The 13,509-nt window shown below is 44.9% G+C and overlaps 1 protein-coding gene across 1 annotated transcript in view; it reads right to left on the bottom strand.

The window, feature by feature from the left end:
- ZNF679 (zinc finger protein 679) overlaps positions 1–13,509 on the bottom strand; it is a 41,058-nt gene that overhangs the window by 18,671 nt on the left and 8,878 nt on the right. The window contains exon 2 of the mRNA XM_011955115.1: positions 1,223–1,351. Coding sequence (XP_011810505.1) covers positions 1,223–1,261 — 39 coding nt within the window. The 5' untranslated portion in view covers positions 1,262–1,351. The remainder of the gene's footprint in view (positions 1–1,222; positions 1,352–13,509) is intronic.

Here is a 13,509-nt window from a genome sequence, read left to right as displayed (position 1 = left end):
AAAAAATACAAAAAAACTAGCCGGGCGAGGTGGCGGGCACCTGTAATCCAAGCCACTTGGGAGGCTGAGGCAGGAGAATGGCGTGAACCCGGAAGGCAGAGCTTGCAGTGAGCTGAGATCCGGCCACGGCACTCCAGCCCGGGCGACAGAGCAAGACTCCGTCTCAAAAAACAAAAAAAAGAAAAAAAAACAACAACAAAAATCTAACTCAAATGTATCTCTGTGGTCCGGGCGGTGGCTCACGCCTGTAATCCCAGCACTTTGGGAGGCCGAGAAGGGCAGATCATTTCAGGTCAGGAGTTCGAGACCACCCTGGCCAACATGGTAAAACCCCGTCTCCACTGAAAACACAAAAATTAGCCGGGCACGGTGGCGGGCACCCGTAATTCCAGCTACTCGGAAGCCTAAGGTGTGACAATAATTGAACCCGGCAGGCAGAGGGAGGTTGCAGTGAACCGAGATAGCATCACTGCACTCCAGGAAGGGCAACAAAGCGAGACTCCCTCACACACACACACACAAAAATTGCATTTCTTGGAAATTATTACATTGAAGAAAAAAATTCAGGCCTAGTCAACCACAGACTGCTAATTAATCTGTGATGACATAACCAAGAAATTTTCACCTGGATCTTACAAATAAGGAAACTACATAACTTTACCAAAGCAGTTACTGAATTTGGTTTGCTTCATCATGCAACTTATAACAGACTTCTTCAAGCCTCTCCCATGGACCACAACCCACAAACCATAGCTGGGCGCTCTATGATTCTTGAATCACATTTTGATCAAATTGTCTAATATTTTTACAGTGACTCCCATACATTTCTAAAAGGAAAAATGACGAACTAGGGACTTTAGGGACCACAACTCTTTCCACTTATGAATCCCACACCCTCAGTCAGGACTCTCCCCTGATGACTTTCCCACCCATGCACAATCTGGGTGAGATGAGGCACTGGGAGTGCAGAGCTGCCCAGAGAGGGCTCCAGCCCAGGGCAAAGCCACTGCTGAGGGAAAAGACAGAACTCCTAGGGTCCCAGCCGCTGGCCCAGGCACCGTATTATGTCTGGAGGGGACTAAGAGCCCACCTGGGCCAAGGAGGATTTGGGTCCTCACACTCCAGAGCTGACTGCAAGGAAGTTTGGGTCCTGCTACAGCCACTTTCAGCCGGTTCCAACCAGCCCCCAGCCGTCTCTCACGATGACAGACCCACCACTCACCATTTCTCGGCTTCCAGGGTGTCCCGGTCTTTTAGCCATAAATCTGCGAATACCTGCAGGACACAAAGCCACAGTGGCTTGGCCTCTAGAAGCAGAGGAAGCAGAGCAGTAAGGAGAAGAACTGGAGCTCTGGACGCAGAGAAACACAAACTACCAGGAAAATTAGGGAAGCGTCCTGTTCTCTCCCGCTGCATGCCTGATTGGACAGTTTCTAATCCACTGCCCCTGATTGGATAAGGTTTCAGGACCCACCCTTCATGCCCTGAGTGACAAAAAATGTGATCAGACACTGGGCTAAACCAAGCAAAAAATAACAGGTTAGACTGCAACCTTTACAGCCAAGGCTTCTTCCCTGATCTGAGACAGGTCAACCCTAGAAGACATTTGCATTTAACTTTGCGTAAAACATAATATGCATTTATAAATGATATATAATATAGTTATTCATAAACTGAAAAAATATGACAATTATTTTTAAAATTTCAGATTTTATGACCTTCCTCACTGCGGATCCTTTGCAGTGACATGGTTTGGCTCTGTGGCTCCACCCAGATCTCATCTCAAATTATAATTCACGGCAAGGCGTGGTGGCTCAGGCCTGTAATCCCAGCACTTTGGGAGCCCGAGGCTGGCGGATTACGAGGTCAGGAGTTAGAGACCAGCCTGGCCAATATGGTGAAACCTCGTCTGTACTAAAAATACAAAACTTAGCCGGGGTGGTGGCGGGCATCTGTAGTCCCAGCTACTCAGGAGGCTGGGGCAGAAAAATCTCTTGAACCCGGGCGGTGGAGTTCGCAGTGAACCAAGATCGTGCCACTGCACTGCAGCCTGGGCGAAAGAGCAAGACTCGGTCTCAAAAATAAATAAATAAATAAATAAAATAAAATAAATTGTGTTTTCCATATGTCAGGGCAGAGACCAGGTGGGAAGTGATTGGATCATTAGGGGGGATTATCCTCATGCTGTTCTTGTGATAGTAAGGGAGCTCTCAAGATACTTGATGGCTTTAAAATGTGGCATCTCCCCTTGCACACATGCCCCCATCCCCGGTTCTGTCTTTTTCCACCAAGAAAGATGTGCCTTACTTTCCCTTCACCTTCTGTCATGGTCATGATTGTAATTTTCCTGAGGATTCCTCAGACATGTAGAACTATGATTAAATTAAATCACTTTTTAAAAAAATTACTCAGTCTGAGGTATTTGTTTATAGCAGTGTGAAAATGGACTAATACATGCAGGCAGCCTGAGATTTCACAAAGGAGGCAATCCTCTGCAGTAAAATATGAGCTACATGTAAATTTTGAATTTTCTAGAAAAGAAAATAAAAATGATGGAGCTGGGCTCGGTGGCTCACGGTTGTAATCTCTGCATGTTCAGAAGCCGAGGTGGTGGACCACCTGAGATCAGGAATTCGAGATCAGCCTGCCTAACATGGCAAAACCCCATCTCTACTAAAAATACAAAAATTAGCTGAGCATGGTGACAGACACTTGTAATCCCAGCTACTCAGGAGGCCGAGGCAGGAGAATCGCCTGAACCCAGGAGGCAGAGGTTGCAGTGAGCCGAGATTGTGCCACCGCACTATGGCCTGGTGACAGAGCAACTCTGTCTCAAAATAAAAAAGAAAGAAACAGGTGGAATAACAGGTGGAATTGATTGTAACAATTTAATCAGCCCAATATATCCAAAATATTATTTTAATATGTGATTAGTATGTAATGGTTAATAAAGCATATACATTTTTAAAGCTAAATCTTTCAATGTAACCTTGTATTTTACCTTTCCAGCACATTGCAGTTCAGACCAGCCATGTTCCAGCATTCTGTGGCCATGTCAGAGGTGTTGCAACTGCATCTGGAATAGGTGCTGGGTAAAGTGGGGCTGAGACCTACAGAACTCCTTTTCCATGAGGTCAGGCATTCTAAGTCACAGGATAAATAGGAGATTGGCACAAGATGCAGTTCACAAAGACCTTGCTGATAAAACAGTTTGCAGTAGAGAAGCCACAAAAATCCACCAAAACCAAGATGGGAATGAAAGTGACCTCTGATTGTCCTCACGGATCGTTACATGTTAATTATAATGCATTAGCATGCAAAAGATAGTCCCATCAGGGCCATGACAGTTAACGAATGCCATGGCGACATCAGAAAGTTACCGTATATGGTCTAAAAAGAAGAGAAACACTCAGCTCTGGGAATTGCACATCCCTTTCTTGCAAAACTCATGAATAATCCACCCCTTGTTTAGCATATAATCAAGAAATAACTAAGTATTTTTAATTGAGCAGCCCACACTGCTGCTATGTCTAGGAGTAGCTGTTCTTTTATTCCTTTACTTTCCTAATAAGTTTGCTTTTGCTTTGCACTGCAGACTCGCCCAAAATTTCCTTCCTTCCTTCCTTCCTTCCTTCCTTCCTTCCTTCCTTCCTTCCTTCCTTCCACTCTCTCTCTTTCTTTTCTTTTCTATCTTTTGACAGAGTCCTGCTCAGTCGCCTAGGCGGGAGTGCAGTGGCGCCATCTCGGCTCACTGCAACCTCTGCCTCCTGGGTTCAAGAGATTCTCCTGCCTCAGCCTCTGGAGGAGCTGGGATTTCAGGCATGTGCCATCATGCCCAGTTAATTTTTGTATTTTTAGTAGAGATGGGGTTTCACCATGTTGACCAGACTGGTCTCAAGCTCCTGACCTCAAGTGATCCGCCCACCTTAGCTTCCCAAGTGCTGGGGTTATAGGCATGAGCCACCACTCCCAGCTCTGCATTCTTTCTTGTAGGAGATCCCAATAACCCACTCTTTGGTTCTGGATTGGGACCATTTCTAGAATCTTCTTTTCAGTGAATCACAAAGGGATGATACTAAGGAAACCCCCAACCAAAAGGAAATAGACAAAATCATCAATTGGCTACCTTTTTGTAAGTGGTGGCGTACCCGGGTATGGAATGGGATTGGGTTAGTAGCCCAATTTAGGGGAGTTAGAGTGTCTCCTAAGACAATTAAGATAAAAGATCCCATTTAATAAAAGGCAAGAACACTTGACGAAACTTGTGTTTGAGGCGCACCTTCAAAAGCTTAGAGTCTTTCCTAAGATTTAGGGGGTTAGAGGCCCCTCTCAGTGAAGTCCCTCTCAGCTAAGATTAGATTTGGCATTATGGAATGTTAACCACTGTTGTCTTTGTGTTTGTTTGCTTGTTCTGAGACGGAGTCTCGTTCTTGTTGCACAGGCTAGAGTGCAATGGCGAGATCTTGGCTCACTGCAAGCTCCACCTCCCAGATTCAAGTGATTCTCCTGCCTCAGCCTCCTGAGTAGCTGGGATTACAGGCACCCATCACCACACCCAGATAATTTTTGTACTTTTAGTAAAGACAAGGTTTCACCATGTTGTTCAGGATGGTCTCAAACTCCTGACCTCAGCCAATCTACCCACGTCGGCCTCCCAAAGTGCTGGGATTACACGCATGAGCCACCGTGCCTGGCCTTGTCTTTGGATTAATCTGCCTTGCATTTTATGCTGATGGCTGTGGCTGACAGAATTGGCGAGCAGAGGATCATGGAACATGTGGAACTTTTTCCTCCCTAAAGTGGGAAACTTGAGAACAGATGGGACTGTGAAAAACATTCTTTCACAACCAACAAGCAATCACCTAAACTTTTGATTCAATGCGTGGGTCTTTCTCTAGCTTTCCTGAGCTCCTCAACTTTCCATAAGCAATGTTGTCTCTCTTTCTCTCTCTCTCTCCTATCCTTTCTGTTACTCTGGGCCACCATCTTCCTCAAAGATCACATGTTGGAACTTCTGGTCAGAAGTCCCTGAAACAGGCCGGGCATGGGGACTCACTCTTGTAATACTAGCACCTTGAGAGGCCGAGGCAGGTGGATCACTTGAAGTCAGGGGTTCAAGACCAGCCTGCCAACATGGCAAAACTTTGTCTCTACTAAAAATACAAAAATTAGCCAGGGTGGTGGCGGGTGCCTGTAGTCCCAGCTACTCAGGAGGCTGGGGCAGGGAGAATTGCTTGAACTTGGGAAGCAGAGGTTGCAGTAAGCTGAGATTGTGCCACTGCACTCCAGCCTGGGAGACAGAGTGAGACTCCATCTCAAAAAGCTAAAAAACAAAGAAACAAAAAAGAAGTCCCTGAAACAAACAACAACAAAATGGATGAAGTTTCCCTCTTGTTTTATGTTATTGGGAGCTTGACCTTGTAGCCGTGTGGCAGTATTTTCTCTTTGTTTCTACCATCCAGCATATAGAAAATTTGAAATTTATGTTATAGTTATCCATAAAAGTGATCTTGAGCAGTAAACAACCTGTTGACTGCCGGAGGCTTCTTCTGGGAGATGCCAATGGAGCCTGCTCAGTGCTGTAGCTCAGTAGCTGGGCTTTGCTGTCTCACAGTGGCAGCCCGAGTTCAGGGTTCAATTTCTGGCTTAGGAAATGAGTCCTTTGTGATTTGATATCTGCGTGAATATTTACTGATTCTCTTTCCCTCCACGAACCATCCTGAATTTTCCTTTCTCTGAGCTACCTTTGAAGATTCTAGAGTTTGTAAAAACTGCTTGCCATCTTTTTGAAAATACCTTGTACACTTGTGGTTAGGTTCACAACCATAGTTAAAGCTTACTGGTTTCAGGAGGCAGAGGTTGCAGTGAGCCTTGTTTGGCCACAGCACTCCAGCCTGGGCGACATAGAGAGAATCCACCACAAAACAAACAAACAAACAAACAAAAATACAACCTTTTGATTTCACCTGGGAGGTTATGTTAGTAAAGTTCAAAAGTCAGAAATATTGGCAGTTTGGCATGGCTAAAGTCAAGTAATTAGAGAATTAAATAAATTTTTTAAAAAAGAGCATCACGGTTAAAAGTCAGCTTAATTATTATTATTATTATTTTTTTTTTTTTTTGAGATGGAGTCTTGCTCTATCACTCAGGCTGGAGCGCGGTGATGCAATCTTGGCTCACTGCAACCTCTGCCTACCGGGATCAAGCAATTTTCCTGCCTCAGCCTCCCAAGTAGCTGAGATTGCAGGTGCCTATCACCACACGTGGCTAATTTTTGCATTTTTAGTAGAGACCAGGTTTCACCGTATTGGTCAAGCTGTCCTCAAACTCCTGACCTCGTGATCTGCCCACCTCGAACTTCCAAAGTGCTGGGATTACAGGCTTGAGCCACCGTGTCTGGCCCCAAAGTCAACTTAATTAACTGCAGATAGTCAAGCTCTAACAGCTTGGAAGTCCTTGGAAAAAACAGAGGAGGTGCCACAGTATGCATTTTGGGTGCAACTCACAGGAGGTATTCACTCTGATCCTGAAGTTGGGCATGTGAGAGATTGTAAATTTTTATCTCTGGAACTTTTCACAGACGTGATTGTGACATATACCTTCACTCAGTATCTCACTGATTTTTCTCTTTTGCCTAGGCCCCAACTACAGTTTAGATTGTGAAATATACTTAGGTTGAGCGACTAGATAATGTGACTTTCCTGCCTGAGCTTTGCCCTCCCAGGGTGTTGTGACATATTTCTGAGCCAATCACTTAGGCGATGTGACTCTCCCTTTCTGCCTGGGCCAGTCCACGGGGGTTACTGTGAAATATCTTTAGGCCCATCACCTTTGTTATGTGACTCTTTTTTGCCTTGAATCTGTTTACAGGAGAAATGGTTACATATCACTGGGCCCATCACCTAGATGGTGTGACTGTCTTCTACCTGGAACATGTTTACAGGGTGGATTGTGACATATTGCTTTTCCTAGCACCCAGGAGATGTGACTTTTATTGCCAGGACCCCGCCCATAGTAAAAATATTGACATATCGCTGGCCCAGCACCTAGTTGATGCGACTCTCCCTCCTAGTCTTTGCCCACAGGTGGGATGGTCACACATTAGGCCCAGCTCACAGGTGTAATGAAGACTCACATATGTGAACCCAGCCAGTAGAAGAGATTTTAACTCTTTTAGCTAGGCTTAGAAAAACAGGTAATGATCTGGGCCTTCTACATGTAGAAAGATCACACAATATATCACCCTAATGCATATTCTATAAAGTCTTTGGGTGATCTAAAGAGTGTCATCTCAGGGTCCAGCACAGAGGTAAAATTGTGACTCATAGGCACACCCAGCTGACAATTAAAATTGTCTCCCTCACACACTGACAAAACTTACTGGTGAGGTCCTGACTCTTATATGAGGACACAATACACAGTTAGAATATTGACCATGCAATGTGGATGTGGCCAAAGGTCAGGTGGTGAGTCATAGCAGGCCCAGTGATGACTCTTATACTCGGACCCTGCTAATAGGAGAGGTGTTGACTCTTATAGATGGGTTTAGGCCAAAAAACAAAATTCTGGCTTTTCTACTTAAAAAAAAAAAATCACAGGTGATTATAACACACATGCATATTGTGTAAAGCCCTCAGATGAGACAGAGAGTGTTATAATAGGACCCAGCACAACACTGAGGTTGTGAGTATTGTATGCACACTCAGCTGACTGTTATAATTGTCACCTTTATGCATGGAGAGAGAGAAATATTTCCTGAATCTCACTGACAGACACAGTCCACAGTTGGATCATGCCTGTCACATGTGGACTGAGCCGCAGGAGGGATGTTGACCAATTTCTGTAACCAGATTATAGGAACAAAGATGGCTCCCTTACCTACACCTAAAAACTAGAGAGATGTTGACTCTCAAGCCTGGGCTTAGGGTGATGGGCATGATCCTACATTTGGGATTGTAACAAAGGCCTGGGCAAGCACAAAGATCTCAAAGCAGATTGTGAGTCTCACATGTGCCATAGAAAACCCGCAGGTGGTACAGACAGTGTCATAACAGGGACCGGCAAACAGGTGAGATTCTGACTCTCCTTTGCATACCTGGCTAACAGTAAGAATTGTCACCCTGTCACATGAACACAGCCTTCATAAAACATCCTGAATCTCACACTCAGAGGCAGTCAAAAGTTGGAATTGTGACTATCATATGTGAATGTAGTTGACAGGTAGGGCGGTGACTCACACCAATATCCAGCACCCCTGTGAGGCTGTGACTCCCCTACTGGGACACTGTCTATAAGTGGAGTTCGGGCTCTCATGCACAAAGCCAGTGCACTGTTGAGATTGTGACTCAATTACTTAAACACATATCCCAAGATATGTTGACTGTCATAAATGAAGCCAGCACATTTGTGGGGTTTTAAATCTTATTCTTAAACCTTTCTGCAGGTGTGATTGTGACATATACCTTTTCCCAGCATCTGATTAATTTTACTCTATTGTCTGGGCCCACTGTGCAGTTGAGATTGTAACATATACCTGGGCCATGCACAAAATTAATGTTCCTCTTCTGCGCGAGCCCTGTCCTCAGGAGAAATTACAATATATCTTAGAGCCAATCATCAAAGTGAAGTGACTCTCTTTTTCGGCCTGGGTCTTGTCCTTAGTTGGGAATGTGACATATCACTGGACCTTTAACCCAAATGATATAACTCTTTTTCCTGGGTTCTTATTACAGAAGGCATTGTGACATATCTCTAGACCCATCACCTAGGTGATGTGACTCTTCTTTCCTACCGGAACCCTGCCCCCAAGAGGCATTGTGACGTATCACTGGCCCCAGCTTCCAAGTGATGTAACTGTCCTGCCTTGGCCCTGCCCACAGGGGACATTGTGACATATCACTGAGCCCAGCACCTAGGTGATATGACCCTCTGAATTGTCCCTGCTCTCAGGGAAGATTTTGAACCTGCTCAAAGTGGCAATTGTGACATATCTCTGGCCAACACCCAGGTGATACAACCCTTGTGCCCGGTCTCTCTCCACAGTTGGAATTGGGAAATACACATGGACACAGCTTACAGGTGGAATGATGATTCATACCTAGAGATATAATGACTCTTGTTGTTAGTCTTACAGCAAAAGCTAAGGTCCTGAGTCTTCAACTTGTAGGATGGTCACAGAGTATTACGACTTGCACACTGTATGAAGCCCTCAAGTGCTACAACAAGTGACAAAGTAGAGCCCAGCACACAGGTAAAATTGTGGCTGTTGTATGCAAACTCAGACAAAAGTAACGATTTATCACCCTTCCACATTAACAGAACCCACTGTTGAGGTTCTGAATCACACGCCAAGAGCCAATGGAGTTGGAACTGTGAATCTTATACATCAATCCAATCAATAGATGAGATGATAACACCAAGTCCAGGATTCAGAACAACCGGGGACTGTGCTTCCCCTATCAAAACACCGTCTGTTGATGAGATTTGGGCTCTCATGTACTGATTTAGTTCACTGTTGTGATTGACTTGCATAGTTGAACTCAACCCACAAGAGGCGTTGACTCTTATACCTTTAGCTGGAAAATGTCCTGGATTGTGAATTTCTGCTATTGACTGGGTCCACGTATGAGTTCCATTGCTGTTCCTGTGAGCTGGGTTCAAAAATCAGTCACTATCTCACGTGTAGCTGCATCTACATATGACAGTCACAATTCCAACCCTGGATTGCATTTGTGTGTGAGATTTAGGACCTCACCAGTGAGCACTGTCTATGTGTGAGGGTGACAATTCTATCAGCTGGATGTGCATATGACAGTCACAATCTCACCTTTGTTCTGGGTCCTGTTATAATACTATATCATATGCTGGCTTCATACAATATGCCTCAGTATCGTAATACACTATGTCCTTTATTTAAGTAGGAGACCCAGGACTGTTGTCCCAAGTCTAGATATCAGAGTCAAAATCTGTTCTCTTAGCTGGATCCAAGTATGAGAGTCATCATCTCACCTTTGAGTTGTGACCATGTATATGTCACAATTTCACCTGTGGGCAGGAACCAGACATGAGAGTCATATCACCTGGGTGCTGGGTAAGTGATATGTCACAATTCTTACTTTGGGCAGGGTCCAGGCAACAGAGGAGAGACACATCACCTATACGATTGGCCCAGTGATGGGTGAAAATCTCTAAGAGCAGGGCCCATTCAGGAGAGTCATATCACCTAGCTGCTTGGCCAAGCAATATATCACAATGCCCCCTTTGCACAGAGCCAACACAGTACAGTTCCATGACCACGAGCTGGGTCCAGCTATATGTCACAATTCCTTTTGTGGAAAGTGTCCAGTTAGAAGAGCAGAGTCACATCACTAGGCGATGGGCCTAGAGAGATGCCACAGTGCCACTTGTGAGCTGGGCCCTGGGAGAAGAATAACATCACCCAGTGCTGGGTCCAGCAATATGTTCTGATCCCAACTGTAAAAAGGTTCCAGGCAAGAGAGGAGAACACACCATCACGTTGATAAGCCAAGAGATATTTCACAACCCCCCGGTGCACATGTCCCAGGCAGAAGACTCGAATTTCCTTTTCACTTAGGCCAGTAATGTCACAATGCTTCTTCAGGGCAGGGCACAAACAAGATAGGACAGTCACGTCAGTAAGTGCTAGGCTTGGTGATATGTCATAATCTTACCTGTGGGCAGGGTCCAGGCAGGAGAGAAGATTTACATCACCTAGGTGCTCAGTAAAGAGATATATTACAATTCGTTTGAAGGAAGTGGCCAGACAAAATAGTCACATCACCTAGGGGCTTGGCCCAGGTATGAGTCACAAGATATCTGTGTCTTGAGCACAGAAGGACTATCAAATTACTAAGGCTCAAGTTAGAAGTGCATGTCACAATGACACCTGCAGGAAGGCCCAGGAATGGGACTCCCAATTACCCACATTTCCCCACTCCAGGTGTAAGAGTCAACAACTCCTGAGACTTAGGTCCAAGTACATGAGTCACAGTCTCAACAGTGGAGTGTATCCTCTCATGAGAGCCCCAGTCCCTCCTCCAAGCTGTCTCCCAGTAGGGGTGTCACAACCTCAATGGTGTGCTGAATCCTGGTTGGAGGGTCCCCACTTCACCTGTGGACTGGATCTGTATATGAGAGTCAAAATTCCAACTCTTGACTGACCCTGGGTATGAGATTCAGAACCTCAGTCATGAGCTGTGTACACATGGGCATGTGACAGTTTCTACTTTTGGCTGTGTGTTCCTACAAGACTCTCAATCTCACCTGTGTTCTGGGCCCTGTTATGAGACTCTCTGTACCACCCGTGGGGTTTATTCAATATGCATGGGTGTCATAATCCTCTGTGATCTTCACACAAGTAGAAGACCCAGGACTTTATTCATGGCTCTAGGCCTATTTGTGAGAGTCAAAATCTCTCTCATTGGCTGGGCCTATGTGTAATGCCTGTAAGTTGGGTCAAAGTATATGTCACCATCTCAGCTGTGGGGATGCACGGGCAGGGGCAGTGAGTCGAGATGGGAGGAGGGTTGTGATGTCCTCTGTCAGGATGTAATTGTTATTGTTTTGGGGATGTTTTTAGATACTGTCAAATAAAATAAATTTATATGTAAGTATGAAGTAACTTTATTCTAAAGTAATGTTGTGGCCGGGCACAATGGCTCATGCCTGCAATCCCAGCACTTTGGGAGGCCAAGGCAGGTGGATCACTTGAGGTCAGGTGTTCAGAAACAGTCTGGTCAACATGGTGAAACCCTGTCTCTACTAAGAATACAAAAATTAGCTAGGTGTGGTGGTGGGCACCTGTAATCCCAGCTACTCGGGAAGTGAAGGCAGGAGAATCGCTTGAACCCTGGAGGCACAGGTTGCAGTGAGCCGAGATCACACCACAGCACTCCAGCCTGGGTGACAGAGCGAGACTCTGTTTCAAATAAAATTAATAGTTTTGCAATGGGGGAAGCACCAAACGTAATATCTGCATATGTCTCAAAAGTTAGGCTGAAAAGGGCTGTCATTCATACGGAGAAGCAAGCAAGATTAGAAAGGTGGGAGAGGAGGGCAGAACGGAGGGTGGCAAAATCAATGCAATAGAGAATGTTGCACCCTGAAGTCAGCCTGTTCTCGGAAGGGACGTGAAGAGGGATTGTATGTTTGCTCAGACTGGAGGTGGAGCAGAGTCCGGGCTCTGGGGGAAAGCCAGCAACTTAAGCAAAGTTTGCTTAACAGGTATTTTCTTGTGAACCCTGAAGACAAAATTAGTTAATTGTGTGTGAAGAACAATGGTAATGTGGAGTCTGTGAATCTGTGATATCTAAAAGAGGGCATATCATCTCAGTCATAATACTAAGGATGTTTCTTTGCAGTAAATTGTTCTTATAGAACACAAAGCATTAGAGAGTTTTCTTAATTGTAGCTCTTTACCAGGACACACTATCCACCCCATTTTTCTCTCCCATTTTTCTGTGCCCTATACATTTTTTTTCCAGTTGGCATTTTCTGAATTATATTATTTATAATAACCTGATAAAGTTCTATCAATTATTAAATTTGATAGTTTTATCAAATTTATGATTAGTTTTATCAAATTATTAAACTTCAGGGAGAAGTTTAAAACAGCCCATAATTTATAGATAGCTGCTTATAGGCATAGATGGGCCCATGGTGCCTGTCACTGGCGTGTGCATTGGAGAGTGTATTGAGGAACTGAGTCCTGAAGTGGTCGGGTCTGTGGTGACTCCGGATTCTGTCAGAATTGAGTTGTTGAACACCCAGTTGGTGTTGAAGAGTTGGCTAGTGTAAGCAAATGCCATATATTTGGTCTAAAAACAAAGACATCACCGAAGCCTTGGCTGGAAGGAGACTGTGAGTCTTTTGGGGAAGGGAGATTCTATTCTTCAGCACACAACCTGTTGTGCTGTCAGTTGTCCTGTGATTCCATGTCTCATCTGGGACATCTCAGAGGGAACTGAGAACTCAAAGGAAAGCAGTTCAGAGGGCAGACTCCTCTCCCCACCTTGCTGCTAGAAAGTGATTTCTGCACACTCACGCCCACGCACACTGGACAGTGATGTAGCCACAATCCTCCCATGACAAGGCTCGACCCTCAGAAATTGTGCTGAGAAAACTTCTGCTTCTAGAGTTTTCTGCCTACAGGCTACGTAAGTGCCCAGAGCACTCATGGCTTCTTTTTATGCCCAAATCTTGAATCTGCACCAGTGACCCGTTTTCTACACTAGCCTAGGATTCTGGGTCATCCATCCCTCCCATCTGCCTGCACGCACACATTTATAAGTCCAAGCTTTCTTGCCTGGACCAGTCTCTGTAGCCCTAACCAGTCATTTCACCAACCGTGTACTGTTCCCTACCCATAGGTCTTCCTTTCTTTCTTCCTTTCTTCCTTTCCTTCTTTTTCTTTCTTTCTTTCTTTCTTTCTTTCTTTCTTTCTTTCTTTCTTTCTTTCTTTCTTTCTTTCTTTCTTTCTTTCTTTCTTTC

This window comes from Colobus angolensis, unplaced genomic scaffold (assembly GCF_000951035.1).
Source record: "Colobus angolensis palliatus isolate OR3802 unplaced genomic scaffold, Cang.pa_1.0 Scaffold395, whole genome shotgun sequence".
Classification (NCBI taxonomy): Eukaryota; Metazoa; Chordata; class Mammalia; order Primates; family Cercopithecidae; genus Colobus; species Colobus angolensis.
The sequence above is the reverse complement of the archived record's forward strand: the minus strand, read 5'-3'. Positions and strand labels throughout refer to the sequence as shown.